The 20,031-nt window shown below is 41.4% G+C and overlaps 2 protein-coding genes across 5 annotated transcripts in view; one reads left to right on the top strand and one right to left on the bottom strand.

Moving 5' to 3' along the window:
- The window catches only part of LOC105687038 (rhophilin-2), a 52,157-nt gene extending 32,341 nt beyond the window's left edge, over positions 1 to 19,816 (top strand). For all 4 annotated transcript variants that reach the window (XM_012402370.3, XM_012402379.4, XM_012402361.3 and 1 more), the window contains 11 exons: positions 4,299 to 4,414; positions 5,798 to 5,929; positions 13,167 to 13,242; positions 15,348 to 15,425; positions 16,006 to 16,389; positions 16,813 to 16,911; positions 16,996 to 17,266; positions 17,435 to 17,629; positions 17,882 to 18,111; positions 18,194 to 18,346; positions 18,427 to 19,816. In XM_012402370.3, the coding sequence (XP_012257793.2) occupies positions 4,299 to 4,414; positions 5,798 to 5,929; positions 13,167 to 13,242; positions 15,348 to 15,425; positions 16,006 to 16,389; positions 16,813 to 16,911; positions 16,996 to 17,266; positions 17,435 to 17,629; positions 17,882 to 18,111; positions 18,194 to 18,346; positions 18,427 to 18,627 (1,935 nt within the window). In that variant the 3' untranslated portion in view covers positions 18,628 to 19,816. The remainder of the gene's footprint in view (positions 1 to 4,298; positions 4,415 to 5,797; positions 5,930 to 13,166; positions 13,243 to 15,347; positions 15,426 to 16,005; positions 16,390 to 16,812; positions 16,912 to 16,995; positions 17,267 to 17,434; positions 17,630 to 17,881; positions 18,112 to 18,193; positions 18,347 to 18,426) is intronic.
- On the bottom strand, positions 12,401 to 15,340 carry LOC110117046 (protein tilB). The gene is made up of 4 exons (XM_048650384.1): positions 14,767 to 15,340; positions 14,390 to 14,675; positions 14,045 to 14,313; positions 12,401 to 13,958 (listed from the first exon to the last, which is right to left on the bottom strand). Exons 1-4 carry the CDS (start codon positions 15,093 to 15,095, stop codon positions 13,502 to 13,504), a joined length of 1,341 nt encoding a protein of 446 aa, XP_048506341.1. The 5' UTR covers positions 15,096 to 15,340; the 3' UTR covers positions 12,401 to 13,501.
- Positions 19,817 to 20,031: the final 215 nt, after the last annotated feature.

The raw sequence follows: 20,031 nt of genomic DNA, 5'->3' as shown, positions 1-20,031 counted from the left end.
TTCAACGGAGTTGTAATATGCCCGCAATTAATTTTTTCATTCTATCACGTTTCCAACGATTAACGAGAAATCAAAGTCGAATTAACCCGGAGACCTGCGATCTAATGGGTGCAGTATATTTTCTAAAATCTCGGTTTCTCGTTAAATCCGAGAGCGCCTCGTTCGCCCGTAACAATACCCGGAGATAGACGTCCGACGTTTTATATTCTTTTTGCAAAAGTATCGGGTTTCACGTGGTCGCGTGCCGCGAGAATTAATATTCCCAAGGCGTTCCTCGGCCCCGGTGTGATTCACGCCTTATTTAGTACCGCGCAAATCTTGTCCGCCGCCGCCGCCGCCACATGCGTTCCTACCTCTTATATATACCTCTCCGTAGGTATATCATACGTAGAAATATGGTGTACCTATACCCTCCCATGTACCGAGATAACTTTAATTAATTAATATCCTGTTTACTTTGACTCGGTACAGCTTCGTTTGTATGGATGTACGCCGAGCTCTCGGGGATCCTCGCAGGAATGCGTCGACCGGCAAAAACGGTAGCTGCACCTAAGAAAATTGCTGATCGCCAACTGCATTTTGGTCCTCGGTCGATCGTCGGTTTTTAAGTCGAGTCGTTTGACGTATATAATCTAAATCGTCGGACAACGATATCGTGACTGTTATCTTTCTTTGAAGTGAAAAATGATTTGTTTTTCTTTTTTTTTCTTCAACCGTACCGCATTTTACCGCGAGCGATTCGAATTACAGTGTTAACCGGTGAATTTCCGTATTTTATACAACGCTTTCTGTTACGAATTACTTAATCGCTGATTAAGATCCGTTAAACCTAACGTACGTGCAATAAAATCGACTAATTACCTCGAAATGCTTTAAACACCGACGAAAAGCACCGCTATGTAATTTGCAAATTCATTATACATTATACGCTAGCGCGCTGGTCTACGTTCGGAGTAATAACGAAGTCGGCTCACAAAAAAACTTTTAATCCACTTGAAATTGTGATATTATACCTCAACCGTACACTTTCACTATACCGTGGTTTGCTGGGATTCCGAGTAGCCGAAGATATCCCTATACACGTAGTTACGATCACCTGGAATCAACGAATCAGCTGAATCATTCGGATCTGACCGCTCCGATCGATTCTCCCAAACGATTCCGATTTCCGCTTTTACTTACAAACCGATTAATTCACAATCGACACCTCGAACTGTCGAGCAATAAATCATCGGACTTTGAGTCAAATTAATTATTCTATAAGAGTGAGGAAAAAAAAAAAATTCAATCTAATTCAGAGTCGGTATCAAGATATTCGAACGTTTGATTCAAAGTAACATTGACTCATGCCTAAATTTATAACACCTCAACGTGTCGTCGGTTTGGTAGTCCCGTCCGAATAAAAGAGACGAAAAAAGAAAAAGAATTGAAAAAAACTGAAAAAGAGATAAATAAGGAGCCGAATATCTACAGAGATGATTGATACCTGACGTGGAAAAAAAAGAAAAAGAATAAGGAGAAAAAAAAAAGAAACATTTAAATTGTTAGGTTGAAAAACGTCAAGGTGACTCTCGGTCTAAATATGAGCTAGTTGGTTCGTCGGGGTAATACGTTCTTCAATCGACGGGAAACGAGACAGCTGAAATATATATACCGTAAGAATCTCAGGAAAGTGAACAACATAGGGAACGCATGAGCGCGAGAGAGAGCTTATGGAAGTTCCGTGAGTGCGAGACAGACAGACTGCCTGCCCCTCCGTTGCCTTCGAGTCCCCACTCCGCCAAATTGTAAACAGACCATCGCTAGAGCTGTGATCTAAGTAAGCGCGTTCGGGTTGAGAGTGTTTTTCTCTCACAATTGATAAAACAAAAACCATTAGCATAAATATGATTGACTTTGTTCCTTTAAATATTAAAAAATTTTCAAAGAAGTTCCCAATTCAAAATGAAGGTTTTCTCATGAAAATATAATTTTTTTTTTGTCAATGTAAATGTATTTAAATCTTTGATGATTCTAATTACAATTATTAATACTTATTATTCTTGATATCACAGACTTTTTTTATTGATTTTCTTCAAACAGGCTATCACAGCTCTAGCGATGGTCTGTTTACAATTTGGCGGAGTGGGGACTCAAAGGCAACGGAGGGGCAGGCAGTCTGTCTGTCTCGTACTCACGGAACTTCCATAAGCTCTCTCTCGCGCTCATGCGTTCCCTATGTTGTTCACTTTCCTGAGATTCTTACGGTATACGGCGGTGTGCTCTAAACTCCGCGTTGGAGACAATGAAAGCAGATAAATGTAATCTCGAGAGCGTGTATATGGTTGGGAATATTATCCCACATAGTAATAGCTACCACGATTATACAGGTATATATTCGCATACGGTTCGAGACTCGGGAATATATTGTGTCTTGGGAGTCCACGAATACGTGTAGCCCTCCGGGGCTGAATTACACGGTGCGTGCAGCGGGCAGACGATCATTGCGGTATATGCATATCCGAAGGATATACCCTCTCGTAGACATGCGCACGTCGAAGCCTCCTGCATCGCCAATGTCCTATTGAAGCTCTCCTTACATTCTCCCGTGGGTACGTAGAGGTATATATATATATAATACCCGATACGCGTACACGCGACTATTCGACGCTGCGGTACGGCGTATACGCGTACGCGTACCTTCGTATATTATCCCTATTGATGTCTCCCGCATAAGCAACGTCCCCGCGCTATGTAACTTTCTGCATTCGAATGGCACAGGGAATCGGCGATATTTCATACGCGTACACACCCGTCCGACTACTACCTTACTTTTTCAACGTATGCTAATCGTCTCATCGTTTTGACAAAGACGATCAAACAAACAAGATTTGTATTCAGCTACGAGATGCTTGTACGCCGATACCGCTCACCGCGTCCTCCGACGAACGTCGATTATTCTTTCGTTGTTCGTCTCGACGAACCCAACCGAATCGAACAACAATTTTTATCCGAAAGGAATCTGTAACGTCATTATGTATACCTATGGTTTTTTGTCTACTTTTTTTCTCCCCGCCGCGCGTTTTTTTTTCAATCATCATCGTCATCGTTTAGCCGTAAAAATATCAAAACGATTTTACGAAAGAACGCGTAGGCATATCGAGTAGGTGTAGTACCCCTACTATAGTTTGAATCCGGTTTTCGTCGAAACGATGCCTCTCGATGTACGTTATAAGTACAATGTGAAAAGAGAAACGTCCTCGTCGTAATCGCGACTACAATTATTTACCTTACTCGTATTATTGCGATATTGAGATCCCCTCGGCGAAAACGCTATCTTCGATTCGAGCGTGAAATCGTTGGGGGTTCCGATCGTTCGTTCCTTTTGGAAAAACAACGCCAACTTTTAACAGTCCCCGATCGACTCGCGCCGATTTCGACCTTTGTACAGGATGTCGATCGTACTCCGTGAAATTCCAACCGCGAAACTCGAGAACAAAGGTGGTAATTGAATCAATGGAGATTATAATTATATATAGCGCAGGAAACGGAGGGTATAACATAATGAATTTAGCCTGGAACCACGATAATTCAAGTTGTGAGAATCTCTGCTACGGTATGAAACGTGCCTTGTTAAAGTTGGGAAATCCGGCTATATTTCATGCTGTTATATACGGGCGCGGGTGACGCGAACGCCGCTGCAGAAAATGTCGAGGATTTAAACCTTTCGGAAAACTGGTTCGGTCGCGGGTGAGCATGAGAATTTATTTATATACGGACGTACGATATATATATATATATATATATATCTATCTTTTTGTTTGATCTTTCCAATTTTTCGTTGTTTTTTTTTTTTTTTTTGTTTTTTTGTTTTCACTCCCTCTTTCCTCCGCCGTCTAGAAAAGCGAACCGCTTAGATAGGAAGCCCTAAGTGGTTGGCGTGTATTCCGATGGATAAAAATGAACGGGCAACCCAGACAGCGTTCATATTTTTAACGTCTCTCATGAGACCAGTTTGACCATAAATCGCCAACGGATACGGGGTCTTACAACGGCGAACCCGGCGTCGAGCGGTGGACATCGGACTCGACTTTCCAATGCCCAATGGAGACCACTTTCTATCCCGACGATATCCCCGCCCTGTACACAAGCGTACGTTATTTTATCGCGGGGTGCGCGAAATCCCCGACTTTTCGCCGTCGATCCGTTACGCGTGCGGAAGGTGAAAATTTGGAGCAGAGGATCCCTCTACCAACGAAGTTTCTCCGATCTGGTTACGGGCGTAAAAGTTTTAATCGTACAATATTTTCGTTTTTCAGGGCTCTGACCCGAGAGTGGCGACCTGCAGAGGGAAACTACAGAACAGGAGAAGCAAACTCAACCAGGAAATCAACAAGGAGCTTCGGCTGCGAGCGGGCGCCGAGAATCTTTTCAAGTAAGTTCGATTCCCTCCGTCGATTATTGCCCTCCCCCCCCCGGCTGACCTTTCGCTACGAACGAACTCGACATCGAGTCGTGACCTTTTAGCGATCGTTGGAGCCGATTTTTATCCCACACCGTTCGAGCCTCGTGGTACGATATTTTTCAATCGGAAACGAAATAATCTCGAAAATTATTCATCGGTTCCGAAGGAACGGGAGATTTTCTAGCTGGATGAAAGAAGGAGAGAAAAAGAAAAAAGGAAAAAAAAAAAACAACGACTGGATAAGAAAACTACAACTCAGCCCTCGATTAGTCGAGCTATATACTTCCTGACTCCCAAGGCGGTTTTATGGCTCAAACAGCTTCGTCTTATCTCATTATCCCATCGGACGTCGACCTACTTCGTGTATAATACGTATAGATATTTACTATACCCCTCTGCTGAAATCACCGCGCCCAGCCTCATAAATCGAGAAAATAAAAAATTGAAGAAAAAACAAAACTGAAATATCAAAACGAGGATCGTGTATACCCACGCGATCATGCGCGTGCCATCGGACCGTGATTGTATCTGATTGTTTTTTTCATGCCCTAACGAATTAGCGACCGCCGATGTCGAGAGTTATTCGACATTCGTCATATCCGTACGGACACGGACGCGCGGAAATCCATCCACTGTTTCGAGTCCGACGATGTTCTTCGCCGGAGGGGTGTAAAGGGGCGGGCGTATTACGGGGTTTCTTTCTCATCGGCACCCCGTGAAGCGTGGGTGTTTTACGAATGGTCGGAATATTTTGCTCGTGTACGTAGACACCGGAGCCAACGGCGACAAGGAAGGTCCTAGAGGCAGGAGACCAGTTCAGTGACTCTTCTTGTGTATCAAGGTCGGTTGCCCGAGGGAGACATTAGATAAATTGCCGGCGCATGCGCTCCCTGGGCTAATGCCATGCCCGAGAATCTGCGCCAACAAATTACCCTCCACCCTTACTCGTTAGATTTATTAGATTTATTTTGTGTATTATCTTAACGCGTGTACGCGTAACTATGGAAAGACAGCTTGTCGCGTTTCGTGAGTAATTACGCGAGTGGCGAAGAACCTTGCGGCGTTTCATGGGGTCCATCGGATGATTTTACCGCGTAGAAAACCAGGTGAAATTCAATACGACCGAACGGTTGATTAATCGACGCGAACTCTGGGATCAAATGGCGCGCCGTCTTTGTCCGCTAGTGTCTCAAGAATATCGCAGGTCGCACGTACCTCACCTACCCCCATATCCGAAAAACGAACGACCGGTTGCAAAATTGAAAACCGCAAATCGATGTCATTTGGCGATGTGCAGGATCACATGTGCATCTTCGAATGTTATATTCAACCGTTGAATTTTTTTCATTTCAGGGCAACGACCAACAGAAAATTGAAGGAGACGGTCGCCTTGGAGTTGAGTTTCGTCAACTCGAATCTGCAGCTGTTGAAAGAACAGCTGGCTGAATTGAACAGCTCGGTTGAACTTTATCAGAATGCCGACAGGTGAGTGTTTCGGAATACCTTCCGAATTGCTCTCTCAACTACATGCGATACTTTTTTTTTTTTTCTCTCAACTCGAGTCACTCACTCGCCCCATACATTTCTGCAACTCTTACACCTGCGCCGGGCGAAATGAGTCCGCAAGAAACACCGGATTCGATTCGATGAATTCCCACGAAAATAATTCCATTCGTTCGACACCGTCGATCCGTTGGGATCTGATTCGAATTGATGAAATCGGTCGTATATTTTTTGTCCGCAATGCGATCCATCAAGAACTAATTGCGTAACTTTGGCGAAACGCAAAGAGCAAATTCATTACTTCGATTTGGAGATGTGGCAAAAAAATTGCACATCGTCGCGCGGTTCGCGTGATATATCCGATTACTTACATTTAATTCTCAACCTTGCTCATAGAGCTACACGGGCAGGTATTTACCGCGAGTACTTTTCTCGGTGTTAAACGCGTTGCGAGTATAACTCTAAGTTAGATTACGAGTATTATACTACCAGCAGGATGTGCATCTAGACTAGTAAAAAAGAGAAGAGAGGAGAAAAAGAAAAACACACGTTCAGGCGAGCTTATACTAGCAGATAGATATTCTGAACCGATAATATACCACGGCATGAACTGCATTACAAGTCGCAGGTAGCCGCTAACCGACGCGCAATGAGCAGCTGTTTCAGGTTTGAACTTCTTTTGGATACAAAGTACCCCGTTTCTACTCCTAATATCATTTTACTCTTACAATTACGGTCGTGATACCGATTTCTGTTTTTTGTTTTTTTTTCCCCTCGTTCAAAAAACCGTACGCACAGCTCACGGTCACGGCGAATACAGCCGGGTAGCCGTAGTATAAACTAATTTAAAAACGCAAGTGAACAAAAACGACCTGACCAACGATGTAGGGACTTTTACTACTCCGCAACTTCCGTTTGGCTTCGTCTGAAGTCCGTCCGGTACGAACGGCAGCAGGGCAGCGCGGATATTACCGCGGCTATGCTTCGGTTCCTGGGTCACTGCCCGCCCACACCGCGAGATGTGTTACGCCGCCTAAGTAGATCGTTAAGTCGTTCAAAGAAATTTCTGAATAGGAGTATCTAACGCGCCTGAATTATCGTACGGTTAAGAGCGGGTTTTACCGCAGGTACGATGCACGCGGGGGGGAACGCAGGCTTTCGAGATGAGACAAATTTCCGATTGTCGACGATTCATTTGACGAATAATAACGTGCAACTTCGAGCAACGCACCTGCATGTTGCGTCTAAGTCCAATTGTACGACATGCGCATTGTTGTACACGTACAATAAAGACGTCTGGACTTTATCTCTGATGGCCGTGTGGTCGTGTCAACCAAAGCGTTTCGAGGTTTAATAAATGATGGATGTCGAGGCGTTAACATGATATTATACACGTGTATAGATATTCATATGAGTTCCGATAAGACTCGGGAGTCTGAAACACAAGAACAGTATTTATTATTAATTCACTTATCGCCTTGCTTAGGAACACGATATAGCGCGCGCAAGCCTATATTGCGGTGAGGAGAACACGCGATGTGCATTATACGGTGTTTGGAAGACGCCAATGCGATTAGAAGGCATAATCCAATTTTTCTTCTTCGCTATTTTACTCTAGTTATTTATTCATCTTTACTGGTTTTTTTTCATGTAACCACACGCGACTTTCATTCCATTGGCTTCTCGACGTTTGGATTATTCACAATAAATGTGATTCTTTTCATCGCACGTGCGCGCTCGCTCACCGATCGATTCGTACGGAAACCCGATGAGCGGAATCGGTAGTTGCAATTATATTCTGGAAAATAACGTAAAATTTGAGAGCGGCAAAATCTGAGCTGGATACAGGAGGACGGATTTTTCTGCCTTGAGTTTAACTGGAGTAGAGTGTATTGCGTGTACGTTAGGGTGTGTTGAAAAGAAACTTTTTTTTTTATTTTCTTAGCATGGGGGCAGAATTTGTACCTTATAAAAAACGAAAATTTTTCAAATGTGGAAAAAACTTTTTACTTGTTTTGGTCAAAAATCATAGAAAATATCTAAACATTGTCGATTGTGATTGTTTTTTACTCGTTCACTGTTCAAAATTTTTTTCCTATTATTTTTGTAATTCAAATATAAAATCAAAAAATGACATGCTCTTTTTTTGACTTTAAATTGAAGTTGAGTCGGGGAGCCCGAGCTTTGCTGGAGTCAGATAGCCAGCAGCGTAGCGCTTTGTTGTGAGACGTCACCTTCGGGGCTGAGCAGAGGTGACACCCCACAACAAACCGCGCGCCCGTGGCTACGCTGACTCCAGCTAAACTTGGGCTCCCTCGTAGACCGAGAAATTCGAATATTTCGACCCATCCATGGATTGCGACGAATCAAAGTGGGTCTACGACTAAAACCAATCGATATGTCTTAATTTTTCTGCTCACAACAGCGAATAATTGATGATTTACTCGATCGATTGCATGAGTAGATGATTTTGGCTTCCAGATTTGGATTCCTGAGCTGATAATACGTGAGATTACTCTTGAAAAACCAAAAACAAATTCGAATTTTGAGCAAAAAATAAATCATTGTTTTAATTGGGTTTAATATGCTTTTCTTAAGTATTTTGATCTCAGGAATCCAAATCTGGAAGAAAAATTGATCTATCTCTAAAATTTACCGAGTTATCGCCAATTTTCACCTTTTTGGGGTCGAAAATAAAAAATTGATTTTTTAGTCTATATTAATGTAATTTGAGCTCAGGAATCTGAATCTGGAAGAAAAATTAATCTATTTTAAAAAATGACCGAGTTATCCCCATTTTTTCGCATTTTTTTGCATAAATTTGAGGATATCTCGAAGGGAAAAAATCGCAGCTCAATTTGGACAACGGATTCGTGTTTCTGAGGTCAAAATACATAAGAAAAGTGCCATACGATCGATTTTAAAAAATAAAAATTTTTGGTCAAAATTTGAAAAAATCGTAAGGGGTACCCCTTGGAAAAATCTCAAATTTTGGGCAAAAATTTTTATTTTTAAAAATTGATCGTATGGCACTTTTCTTATGTATTTTGACCTCAGGAACACGAATCCGTTGTCCAAATTGAGCTACGATTTTTTCCCTTCGAGATATCCTCAAATTTATGCCAAAAAATGCGAAAAAATGGGGATAACTCGGTCATTTTTGCAGATAGATCAATTTTTCTTCCAGATTCGGATTTCTGAGCTCAAATTACATTAAGATAGGCCATAAAATAAATTTTTTATTTTTGACCCCAAAAAGGTGAAAATTGGCGATAACTCGGTCAATTTTAGAGATAGATCAATTTTTCTTCGAGATTTAGATTCCTGAGATCAAAATACATAAGAAAATTCTATTAAACTTAATTAAAAGAGTTGTTTATTTTTTGCTCAAAAATCGAATTTGTTTTTGGTTCTTCAAGAGTAATCTCACGTATAATCAGCTCAGGAATCCAAATGTGAAAGCCAAAATCATCTACTCATGCAATCGATCGATCAATCATTAAGTGGAAAATTTTTTTCTGCTGGAAGTACCCCACTTGATTAATTATTTATTCAAAAAACGAGTGGGCTACCTGAAAATATCAAGTAAAAGATTCTTTCCACATTGGAAAAATTCTCTTTTTTCATAAGGTACAAATTCTGCCCCTACGTTAAGAAAATAAGAAAAAAAAAAAAAAAATATTTCTCTCAACCCACCCTAGTGTACGTGTTTGAAATGTAAAATAAAAAGAAGTCGATATATCCGCAAGAGACGGCACGAAGCTCTCCAACGGTTCATACCACTTTTTGTTAGGCATCCCAGAACTACGTCGACAATCATCTCAAACCATCAGCTGGCGTACGAGTGCGTATATACCTGTGCGTGCAACGGCAGCAGCGGCAACAGCAGCGTAGCAGCTCGTACCCACATCCTCTTCAAAGTCTCATTCACTAACGGGAAGCCTAGCGTGAACCTAGGCGATAATTTATCAGACACTGCGGATCTTGAACAAACAATATAGGTATATAAATATATAAAGGAACGCGGTCCGAAAAGGAACCCGAAAAAAAAAATAAACGAATCCTAGTCATCCGTGCTGTCCAATTACCGGAATTTAGAAGACGCTCGTGAAATTCCGCGCGCGTTAATATAACCGTGACTCAAGGTCGCCGATTAACCTTGACTTTTAAGGTCATTCAAGGACACCGACTCGGATTTATGTGGTTTTCGGTTTCGAAAACCATATTTGAAAAATATGACGGTTCATTAATTACGGTGTAAGAAAGAAAAATAATAAAGCAAGTAAAAAAAAAAGACAATACCGTTCGGAAATATGGCGCGCGCTAACGCGCGGCTGAACGGTGTTTAATCGATACGGTTATTTCGACCGATTTTCTTTTGCGCTTCTTTCAAACGTTATATTATACGTCACGTGTGTATGCACCGCTGGTTGAGCTCGTGTAATGTATTTTACCCACACCACGTGTGGCTACCACCTTGCGAAATTTCATCGCATTTCAGTAGTATACGTGTGCGATATGAAATAATATAAGCCGCATACTTTAGTTCGGTGAACTTTAACCGCGCGGAGAATTAATGCTCTGGAAAATGAGAATTTTTTATGATTCGAGGTCAATTTCCTCGGATAACCGTATAAAGAGGCACCGCTGTAATTGGAGTGAATTGCGAATAATTAATCAGACAGACTAACAAGTTTTAAAATCTACTTTGATTAGATTTGCAAAATCGGTGTACATTTAATCCTTTTTCTTTTTCTTTCTCTTTTTATCTCACTGACGTTTCTTCAACTCGAGCCGTCGTTCGAAGCATAATTTTTCATAGTCGCGACCGCCTTTCAGAAGGAAAAAGTAAACAGGCCACGAAGACGTGTCAGACTTTCATCTCCGCAAATTAGTCGAATCGATGTGTAGATATAAATGTATATAATCTCGGTAGGAAGCAGCGACCGTGGTAGTATTTTCTTATTTTTTCATCTGTTGCTTTTATATTTTTTTGTCATGAACCTCCGTGGCTCCAACTACCCGTTGAAGAAAGTAAAACAAGTACAAATGTTAATGCGCACGAGCATTATACCATATAATTTTCATATTTGCATTAGGTTTTATTCTGGGTTAAATCTACATCAAATATTTTCCTAACGAGCTCGAAATAAAAATCGACATTCGTGGCTCTGAATTACATAGAAATACAGCAATCTACGTAACACGGAACTGGAGTCCGTCGGATTCGTACGTACGTACGTACGGTATACGACTTTATTGCGGAATGCGTGTAAAAAAAATTAAAAAAAAAAAAAAATGAAATAAAAAATAAATGGCATGTGGCAACCGCATTGCGATAAAAATACCATCCAACTCGTCCGCATAATTGTAACGCGAGAGGATTACGTCACAATCATCAACATAATTTTTGTCACAATTACAACAATATACGTACACACGATGTTTATACTAATTACAGCAGAAACAACAGTCGTGCAAAAGATGGTCGCACACGTATAACTGCGGGCAGAGAATTGCTGGCTTGTAAAAACACGAGAAACAACAAGAAGCGAATGAAACAAAAAAAGAAACAAACAAACAAGAAAAGAATCTCGCTGTATGCGGAGTCGTTGACATTCGGTAATTAATTACCATCCCAGTTGGTTGGGTTCAGGATTCCCTGACCTACCCGCATGAATCACGCGGTCGATAGCATCATTAGAATATTTCTTTGTATATTACACATATACCGCCTAGAGATTACGAGGATTGATTGGCGCTTTAATCTGTACGCGGATCCCCAATTCTTAATTTAAAATACTCTTACACGCGCGAACCTCTCGATGACGTATCACGTTGCCTTCATTGTCGCGGATATCGATACCTCGATGTTCAAAAAGAACCCGCGGAATCGGAATTTCACATTATAAATTGCCATCGTCGCATCAATGGATTCGTCATTTTTTCTTCACGCATTTTACTCCGGCAATCCTACAGACTCGAGTGATATTGTTGTGCGATCGAAAAGCTCCTGCAGCAAATGTACGTAGGACTGGATATCCAGAAGCCAAGAAAAAACAAAAAATAAAAGGATAAAGAAAAATAGCAGTTGCCTATCTAATTACCAGTCGCAATACCGTTACCTGGTTCTCTACGTGATCCATTAGGAATTGAGCCGTTTCAAAAACTGTATCTTTTCGAGCGTCAGATGAAGTTGGGAGGATATAACTAGTGTAAGTAGGTATGGGAGCGGCTGTTGGCAGTAAACCACTAATTATTATTATTGCGTAACGGGAACACCTGGGAAAGAAATTGTAATTGATTGCGTATATATTACACTACATTATAATCATATAAGAGCGCAAATAACATCGTGTTATACATCGGCTATTTATATATCCTCGCCGAGTGTACGTCGGGCATTTTGAAAATGAAGAAAGAAAAAAAAAAAGGGAAAAAGGGACCGACAAAACTATAAGTTTTATTTATGCATACCGTATTATCTCTACACACGATCGGGTGTAGCGCATGTGGTACAAGACAGAAATTAAAATTTTTATTTATACAAGAATAATATGTGTATTTTAAAAGCGGTTATAAGAGAGATCGAGGTATGTAATTAAAGTGCTTAAAAACTACTCGCGGTGAGAATTACTTTAGTTTAGTTTGTCTCCCTGCAATCCAGCGAAAGAAAAAAAAAAATTAACAAACTTTACTTTTTTCATTTGCATCTCCGATGTGTGTAGATATAGGTATACGCGTATACCTGTACGATATATTCACTCGACCGTTCCTCTTGCATCGTCATTACAGGTATATGTATACATAAAGACGTAGAAAAAAAATGTGAACGTTTCATAAGAGAAAATTACCCGGCCTTAGCCACGTTATGTAGACTATACGTGTCGATAACCATTTATAATTGTCAAAAGATTTAACATGGAGATTCGATGCATCGGTTAGGTTCCGCGAACAAGATTTGCGCATATGATGCAGGGGGGTTTATCGCTCCGAGATTATGTTAGCGGCATACTTCGTGAATACCTATGATATAAAATTCTCTTGTCCCAATTCCTGTGACTCGCGTTATTGCAAATTCCTGGTGGTATTCATGCGCGTATATGACATTGCTACGTGCAGTATACTTGACTTCCCTGTTCCGTTGCTTGTTATTATTCGCGAGATCTTTATGGCAAAGTATTAAATTAAACACGACTTTATGCACATTTTATTACAGCGAGGAACCAGTAATGCCCATGATACCGTTGGGCCTGAAGGAGACCAAAGATATTGACTTTCGAGAGCCATTCAAAGTGAGTATATGTTTGCATGCACCTTGAAATTGAGGAGAAAAAAAAATTCATCGCTTATTTCCGTCCTTAATTAAGAACCGAATAATTACTCCTAGATGAGGTGTTAATAATTCCTGCATGTAAAATGCGAAACGTGCGTACCGTAAAAAAGAATAGAATCTACGGTAAATAATTAATCAACTTGTCAAATCGGATTCTAATTTATTCTTGAGAGGATCTGTGGATATTTGACAGCGTATCATGTACCAACGCATTAAGGTCAGAGTAATGGAGGTACGTTGGGATCGTCTACGAAATCTTCCGGCGGTATTTTCTCCTCCGGTTTAAGGAGAACTTCGCGCCTCCTTTCCAGCGATTTTTTTTCGTTTTTATTCATCTCGTTGTTCTCCACTATCTTACTGTAATCGAAATCGTCTCTCTCAGGGCCGATTTCCAAGAATTCTCTTCTGGACGGAACCGTCCGAGCCATCAGTGATTTTATCGGTTTATTATTTGCCGTCGTATTCTTGATATTGACGTCCGGACACTCGATTAATTTCAGAGGATTTAGGCGTGGCATTGTTATTACCAAGTGTCCGGTAATCTCCGATCTTTGAACTTTACTTTTTTCGGTCATAATTTCGCAAGGCAAAGTCAGTTGGAGAATCTTTTGTTTTATTTTTACCCTTACGTATTCGGGCTGAACGTCGACGTCCAAGAAGCAAGTGTCCAGATGCCTGAAACAGGCGATAACGAAGCAACGATCAATTTCACAAATTTCGCGACGAACTGGTATTAACAAAAATCCGACTTTCACACTCACTTGTAGACCGCGACATCCAGAATTACTTTTTCTCTGTCACTCTCGTCGTCCAAACGGAACGGAACTTTGGGCTGGTTGATGTTGAACGGTCGTCCCTCGGAGTTGAATAATTTTGGAACGTACTTTGGCGTTTTATCATAGTCATCTTTCTTTTCCTTTCGTTCCTTGTTTTTTCTATTCTCTCTAGCGATGGCGACGCGGTCTTCCGGCGTATGCGAACTGGTACTCTTCCAAAATTTTTCCGCCCGTTCGTCGTCATCGTCGTCGTGCTGATGAGATCGGTGGATGAAAATAACGCGTTTCCCTTCTACCTTTCTACTCGAATATTCGCTCGATCCTACCAACCTTTTCCGTTCCATCTTCGTTCAGTTCAGTTATTCTGGCCATCTCTCTATTTTCGTGACTCAGGATCTGTTCCTTGCGAATTTTCGCGTATCTCCAGTACCCCCTGACCACCTCGTCGCTGACTCGGGCGTATTTTTGCAGCGCGCAGATTCTCTCGGATCTCGTTATCTCCGACATATCCAGTTCCTTGAGCTGCGGCAGAGTTGCGATGACGTATTCCCGGTAGCCCTCGTAGTCCGTGCAAGGGTTCCCCGTTAATATCAATAACTCCAGGTGTTCGTTGCCTCTGGGAAAGATGGGATGATAACAACGAAATGTAGTTTATTTTACCAATTGAACTCGAATGTTGAACTCGACCGGGTGAAGGTGCGAATTACCTGAGCGATTTGACGCCCCGTAAATCCCCGATAAAATTCACGGTCAAATCGAGCTTTTTCAAGCTCTCCAAACCCTCCAAATTTTCTATCACTTCGATGTTGTTCAGGGCCAGATTCAGGTACTCCAATTTCTTCAACATTCCGAGATTTTCGATTTTCGATATCAGATTGTATTGTAAAAGTAGTATTTTCAGTTCTCTGCACCATCTATCTATGTGTTCAATTTTCTCAATGTCCTCCTGATGCAGGGTAATCTCTTCGAGGGTTGAAATCTCCCCCTCGTTATGCTCCGAACGTTTTCGTATAAGATCTATCGTGATTCGCACCATATTCGTCCACTGTCCCTTCTCACCGTAACAAGGAGTTACCCGGACGATGTGTTATCAATGATTTTTCACGTGTTATCTCCTTACGTCCACAGTTAGAATGAAGTTGGTAACTAAATATCGATTTAACGTATCGAATAGCAACCTGCGGAAACTTCCCCACCAGCCCGTAGCCGGGCTTGAATTTTATCTCCTCTGATCGGATGAAAGATTTTTCTATTTTTCTATTTTTTTATTTATTTTTTTTTTCTGCAGGATTTCATCCTCGAGCACTACAGCGAAGATGGTGGACATTACGAAGAAGCGATCGCCGATCTTATGGACACGAGACAGGTGTGTATAGTGAAATGGCTCGTGAACGAAGGGCGCACAAAAATGTCAACGAAACCGCATCTATAATTACATGCCCTCGTTGAATGATGCCTGCAATTAAGCGCCAAAGTATAGACGATCGTTATTCTCAAGGCTTTCGCGGCTATATTGACGGCCATATTTTTACTGCCAATATTATTACCGCGATATAATATTTGCCCGAGCTTTCGCAAGGAAAAGCTGGCATTCCACCACCGCGGCACATAATACTCGGGCGAGGACGCATATAAATGAAGAACGTCGTGCGGGCAAATCCTCTGAATTATTGACGACATAAAATACAATCAGTATTCAGTTTCATCCCTGTATATATCATCGGGTTTTACTCCGTGCCGAAGAGATTCTGAATTAAGGCCGTATAAGTCCTGAACACGCGAATCGATGATCAGAGTTTGCAAATTATTTTTTTGGGTCAAGTATATCACGCGCGTTTTCGGGGGCAAGTTTTTTTTCTCTGTGTTTAGACAGAACTCGTCGCGCCCTTTGACATTTTTGTAAAAAAAATGCCTCGTCTAAAAAGTTTTTGCACAATGTTTTTCAGGCCATGAGAACGCCGACGCGCGATACGTCTGGGATCGCTCTGCTACTGCGATATTATAATCAACTTTACTTCATCGAAAGAAGATTTTTTCCGCCGGATCGGAGCCTTGGTATATATTTCGAATGGTTCGATTCGTTAACCGGAGTCCCGAGCTGCCAGAGGACGGTCGCCTTCGAAAAAGCATCGGTTCTTTTCAACGCAGGAGCTCTTTACACCCAATTGGGTGCTAGACAGGACAGAAAAACCGCCAGAGGACTCGATCAAGCGGTCGATTCTTTTCTAAGAGCTGCGGGTACCTTCCGATACATTCATGAAAACTTTACAAACGCACCGAGCATGGACTTGGGACCGGAAATGCTGGAAATGTTGGTGCAACTAATGCTGGTGAGAATATTGAGTTGAACATAAGTTTTGCGGAAGTTGTTGGTCTCGGATCGCTCGGTGAAACTGTATCATTTGCTCTCGATTTGATGATTTTGTATAAATTACAATAAATTGACTGTTGAAAATTTCGCCCACGGATGAGAAACGGACTTTGGTGTATGGGAATCAGGTGATTAGCATAAATCAGGGCGTCTAAATATTCTGAGGCGTGTTGGCCACAGTGTCGCTGTCTAGCCAGAAGGCAGATTTCATTTCCAATTTACATATTTCTATTCTAACACCTCGCCGTTGCTCAATGCTCAATGGCCTGCCTTTTTACGTATACGTCGAGCTCTCTTGTAACCAGCCGATGACGACGGTTCCGTGAATTTTCTTCGATTTTACTTATGAATAATAATTCACGATTTTCCATTCCGTTTTCAGGCTCAGGCGAGAGAATGTCTTTTCGAAAAATTAGAACTGCAATCGAGAGACAGCAGGGATATCGACATCTCATTGGATCTTGCTCAGGAGGCTGCACAGGTACAGATTTAATTTTGCGAAATTCAGTTCGAACGTTACCAAATTCGAAATGTACATTCATATTTTTTTATGTCGCTTTTTCAGGTGGCAGCCGTCTACGCGGATGTTCATTCTCTGATTTCACGCGAACCCGTGAGGGATTACGTACCCGAATCTTGGGTGTCGCTCGTCATGGTGAAACGCGAACACCATTTGGCAATGGCTCATAAACACTGCGCTGTCGGACTTTTGGAACGTCCCGTGGCCGAAATGAGTGCGGAAAATCGGCTAACTTTGGAGCACATTCAGGAAAGTGACGGTAAAACTCAGATAGACGCTACGGTGCCCAAGGACGACCAAGAACGCAAACTCTTAGGTAAGTTTTATAGCTACTATATGTAGAGTTGAAGAAATTTCATGTGGCAACTGTACCTGGATTGCGGAATGTTGGCAGGCTATCCAGAACTTTCCTCGCATACATTAATTCGCTATCATCATTATCCGCGCGCGTAATTCTGGAAACTAATTTTTTTCGATTTCACAGGGCGAGCGCATCTCAGAGAGGCTCAAATTCTTCACGAAGAAAGTCAAAGGCTGCAACGAATGTGTCGCGAGTTGAAGGGCAAACAGGCCCTGGCGAGGGTTTTGAAAAGATCGCAGGACGCGACCTTGGAAGATTATAACCGCGTCGGTGACGAGGGTGACTTTCGGGAGCTGCTGGATCCTCCCCATATTCTGGGTGAGTTGGATACAATTTATGTAGATAACGTTGCGCAAATAGCTCAGCAACTGCAGTCGACTTGTTGTGAAATTCGCGCCAAGCCAATTAGCTACATATCTTCTGCAGCATAACGTGTTACGCAAACTTCTCCGCAGAGTAGTAGAATTGATTCTGCTTACGTTGCCGATGCTGCCGTTCTCCACCAATGAACTCTGATCGCTTCGTCCTTTGTAGTATCTGATTTTTCAAAACGGACATTTTTTATTTCAGCTTCGACAAAGTTCCAGCTGAGTTTGACGCATCCAGATTTCGGTCAACACGGAGTCGAGGATTTGTTCAGACCTCTTGGACCCGTTGCCATTTTTTCAGCAAAAAGACACTGGACAGCACCGAGATTGGTTCAGTTGCAAAGGGGTCCCGGGGGAGAAGGTTTCGGATTTAGCGTCCGCGGAGATGCTCCAGTTATCGTCGCCGCTGTCGACCACAATTCATTGGCCGACGTGAGTAAAAATCGCGCACTTGAAATGACGAATTATTATCCAGCTCTGTTCTATTTTATGACACGATAACTTTTCTTTTCAGTTAGGTGGAATGAAGGAAGGTGATTTCATCGTGAATATCGGAGACAAGGACGTCAAATGGGCGTCTCATGATCAAGTTGTACGTCTCATCAAACAGTGTGGAGATTCCATCAGCTTGAAACTCGTTACCCCAATGGATAGAAATTACTTAAAAGTAAGTTTGCCAGCGTTCGAAAATCTAGCTCAATCAAACGATGTTTTGTGTTCGCAAACAATTTTTGACGACATTTTCAGAAACCGGTGAAATCGAATCATCACGACAAGGGCAGTGTCTCAGCCAGCAGTTCTTCGGGTGTTTCATCCGGCCAACCAAGTCCTGCTGGTTCGGTAACAACGGCCCATGTTGCCAGGAGGCTACCTTGGAACCCATTCAAGAAGTCGGGTAGTCAGCGCGACAGCAGGGACCTCACATTCGATAACGTAATACTCAGATGATCTAACGCTTTTCGAAAATATTTAAAGAATCGATCCGATCGGCTCGTAAATACAATTTCGCAAGGCAAGATGGAGAAGTTTTTATTACACAGTCAAGTCGGGTAATTTTTTTTCGTTACACCAAAGTACAAGTTTTTTTGGAATTGTAAAAGCGAAATCAATATCAAGATAGGATCATCTCGATGATATTCCCGCGAGGAAAATTTTGGTGCAAATTCGTTGAAAAGGAAGATGAAGTTTTTTTATGGAAATAATAAAATTGTAAAAAATTAATTTAAACGTAAGAATCGTCAGAGATGTTTGCGAATCTCGAAAAGCTCATTACGGAACATACAAATTTTTACCCAATTATTTATACCTTATACGATGATAAATGAATATGTATGTAACGTGTATATGTATATGGATAATGTAATATAGTATTAATGTCAAGTTTATATTTGCCATAAAAGTCGCGTTTAATTGAGGATATTTGAAACCCCCAGTTATTGAAGAGACGTTAGTATCGTGTTATTCAACTCGTTGATCGAAATCTTGAACGCGTTCACACCTTTCTCGCGTTAAATCGAGATCAAATAACCAAGGTTGTTGGACATTATTAAATAACGGAATCCATCATGAAGGGTTTTAATATTCGAACGATCCACCCCACATCGGCTACGTGGGATTTCATTTTCTACAAATATATTTCGAATGTCTTTAACCCCTATTGTGATGGCGTGTGAGGTTTGTTTTTCTTTTGGTTTTTTTTCTTGATTATAATAAGCCATTGGATGATATCGATATCTGTTGTAATTATTCATCTACCCAAATTTCTCATGCACGTGATCGTAAGAATCTCAGCTGCTAACGTCCCATTCCATAATATCAAATATTACACGATGGAAAATTGTATAATTCAGCTATAGCCGTCTACAAGTTTAGTTCTTAATGTATATATTTGAATATATTATAATTGTAACGATATACTGTCTATATTAAATGTTATATTAATTATAATTATTTTCGAAATACGCCGCGTGGCAACTGCAGGATGGTCTGAGGACTTTGCGATTAAAATTATTATGTATGTATCTACGATAATAAATTTTTCAGACTATCCTGTACGATAACAATAATTGAAACTTTTTTTGTTGTATGCTGTTATCAATTGAACGACAAAGATTATATTTCAAAGGCATAACATCAATGTTCGTTCGATTTTCCTCAACGCATCCATGACCCGAATGGCGAAATCGGTCGCGCTCGTATCATCTCTGGATTGAATGCTACAGACCTCGGTATATTAATTCAACGGGATTTCCAGTTACTCGATGCGATCGCATCGGTAAGGATGAGAACTGCGTTGACACGCGTTTTTTTTACAATTACTGCAAAAAATCCGCGTAAATATCGCGATCCGAT

Source organism: Athalia rosae, chromosome 2, assembly GCF_917208135.1.
Source record: "Athalia rosae chromosome 2, iyAthRosa1.1, whole genome shotgun sequence".
NCBI lineage: Eukaryota > Metazoa > Arthropoda > Insecta > Hymenoptera > Athaliidae > Athalia > Athalia rosae.
Note: the sequence above shows the minus strand (reverse complement) of the source record. Positions and strands in the feature narration are given on the sequence as shown.

What these genes read in the sequence shown, in the direction of transcription:
- LOC110117046 (XM_048650384.1), bottom strand. Translation starts at nt 15,095, where the DNA reads ATGGTGCGAATCACGATAGATCTTATACGAAAACGTTCGGAGCATAAC. An exon ending in ACGAAGATGGAACGGAAAAG is followed by an intron (nt 14,314 to 14,389) that starts GTTGGTAGGATC and finishes CGATCTCATCAG; the next exon opens with CACGACGACGATGACGACGA. An exon ending in CTGGATGTCGCGGTCTACAA is followed by an intron (nt 13,959 to 14,044) that starts GTGAGTGTGAAA and finishes CGCCTGTTTCAG; the next exon opens with GCATCTGGACACTTGCTTCT.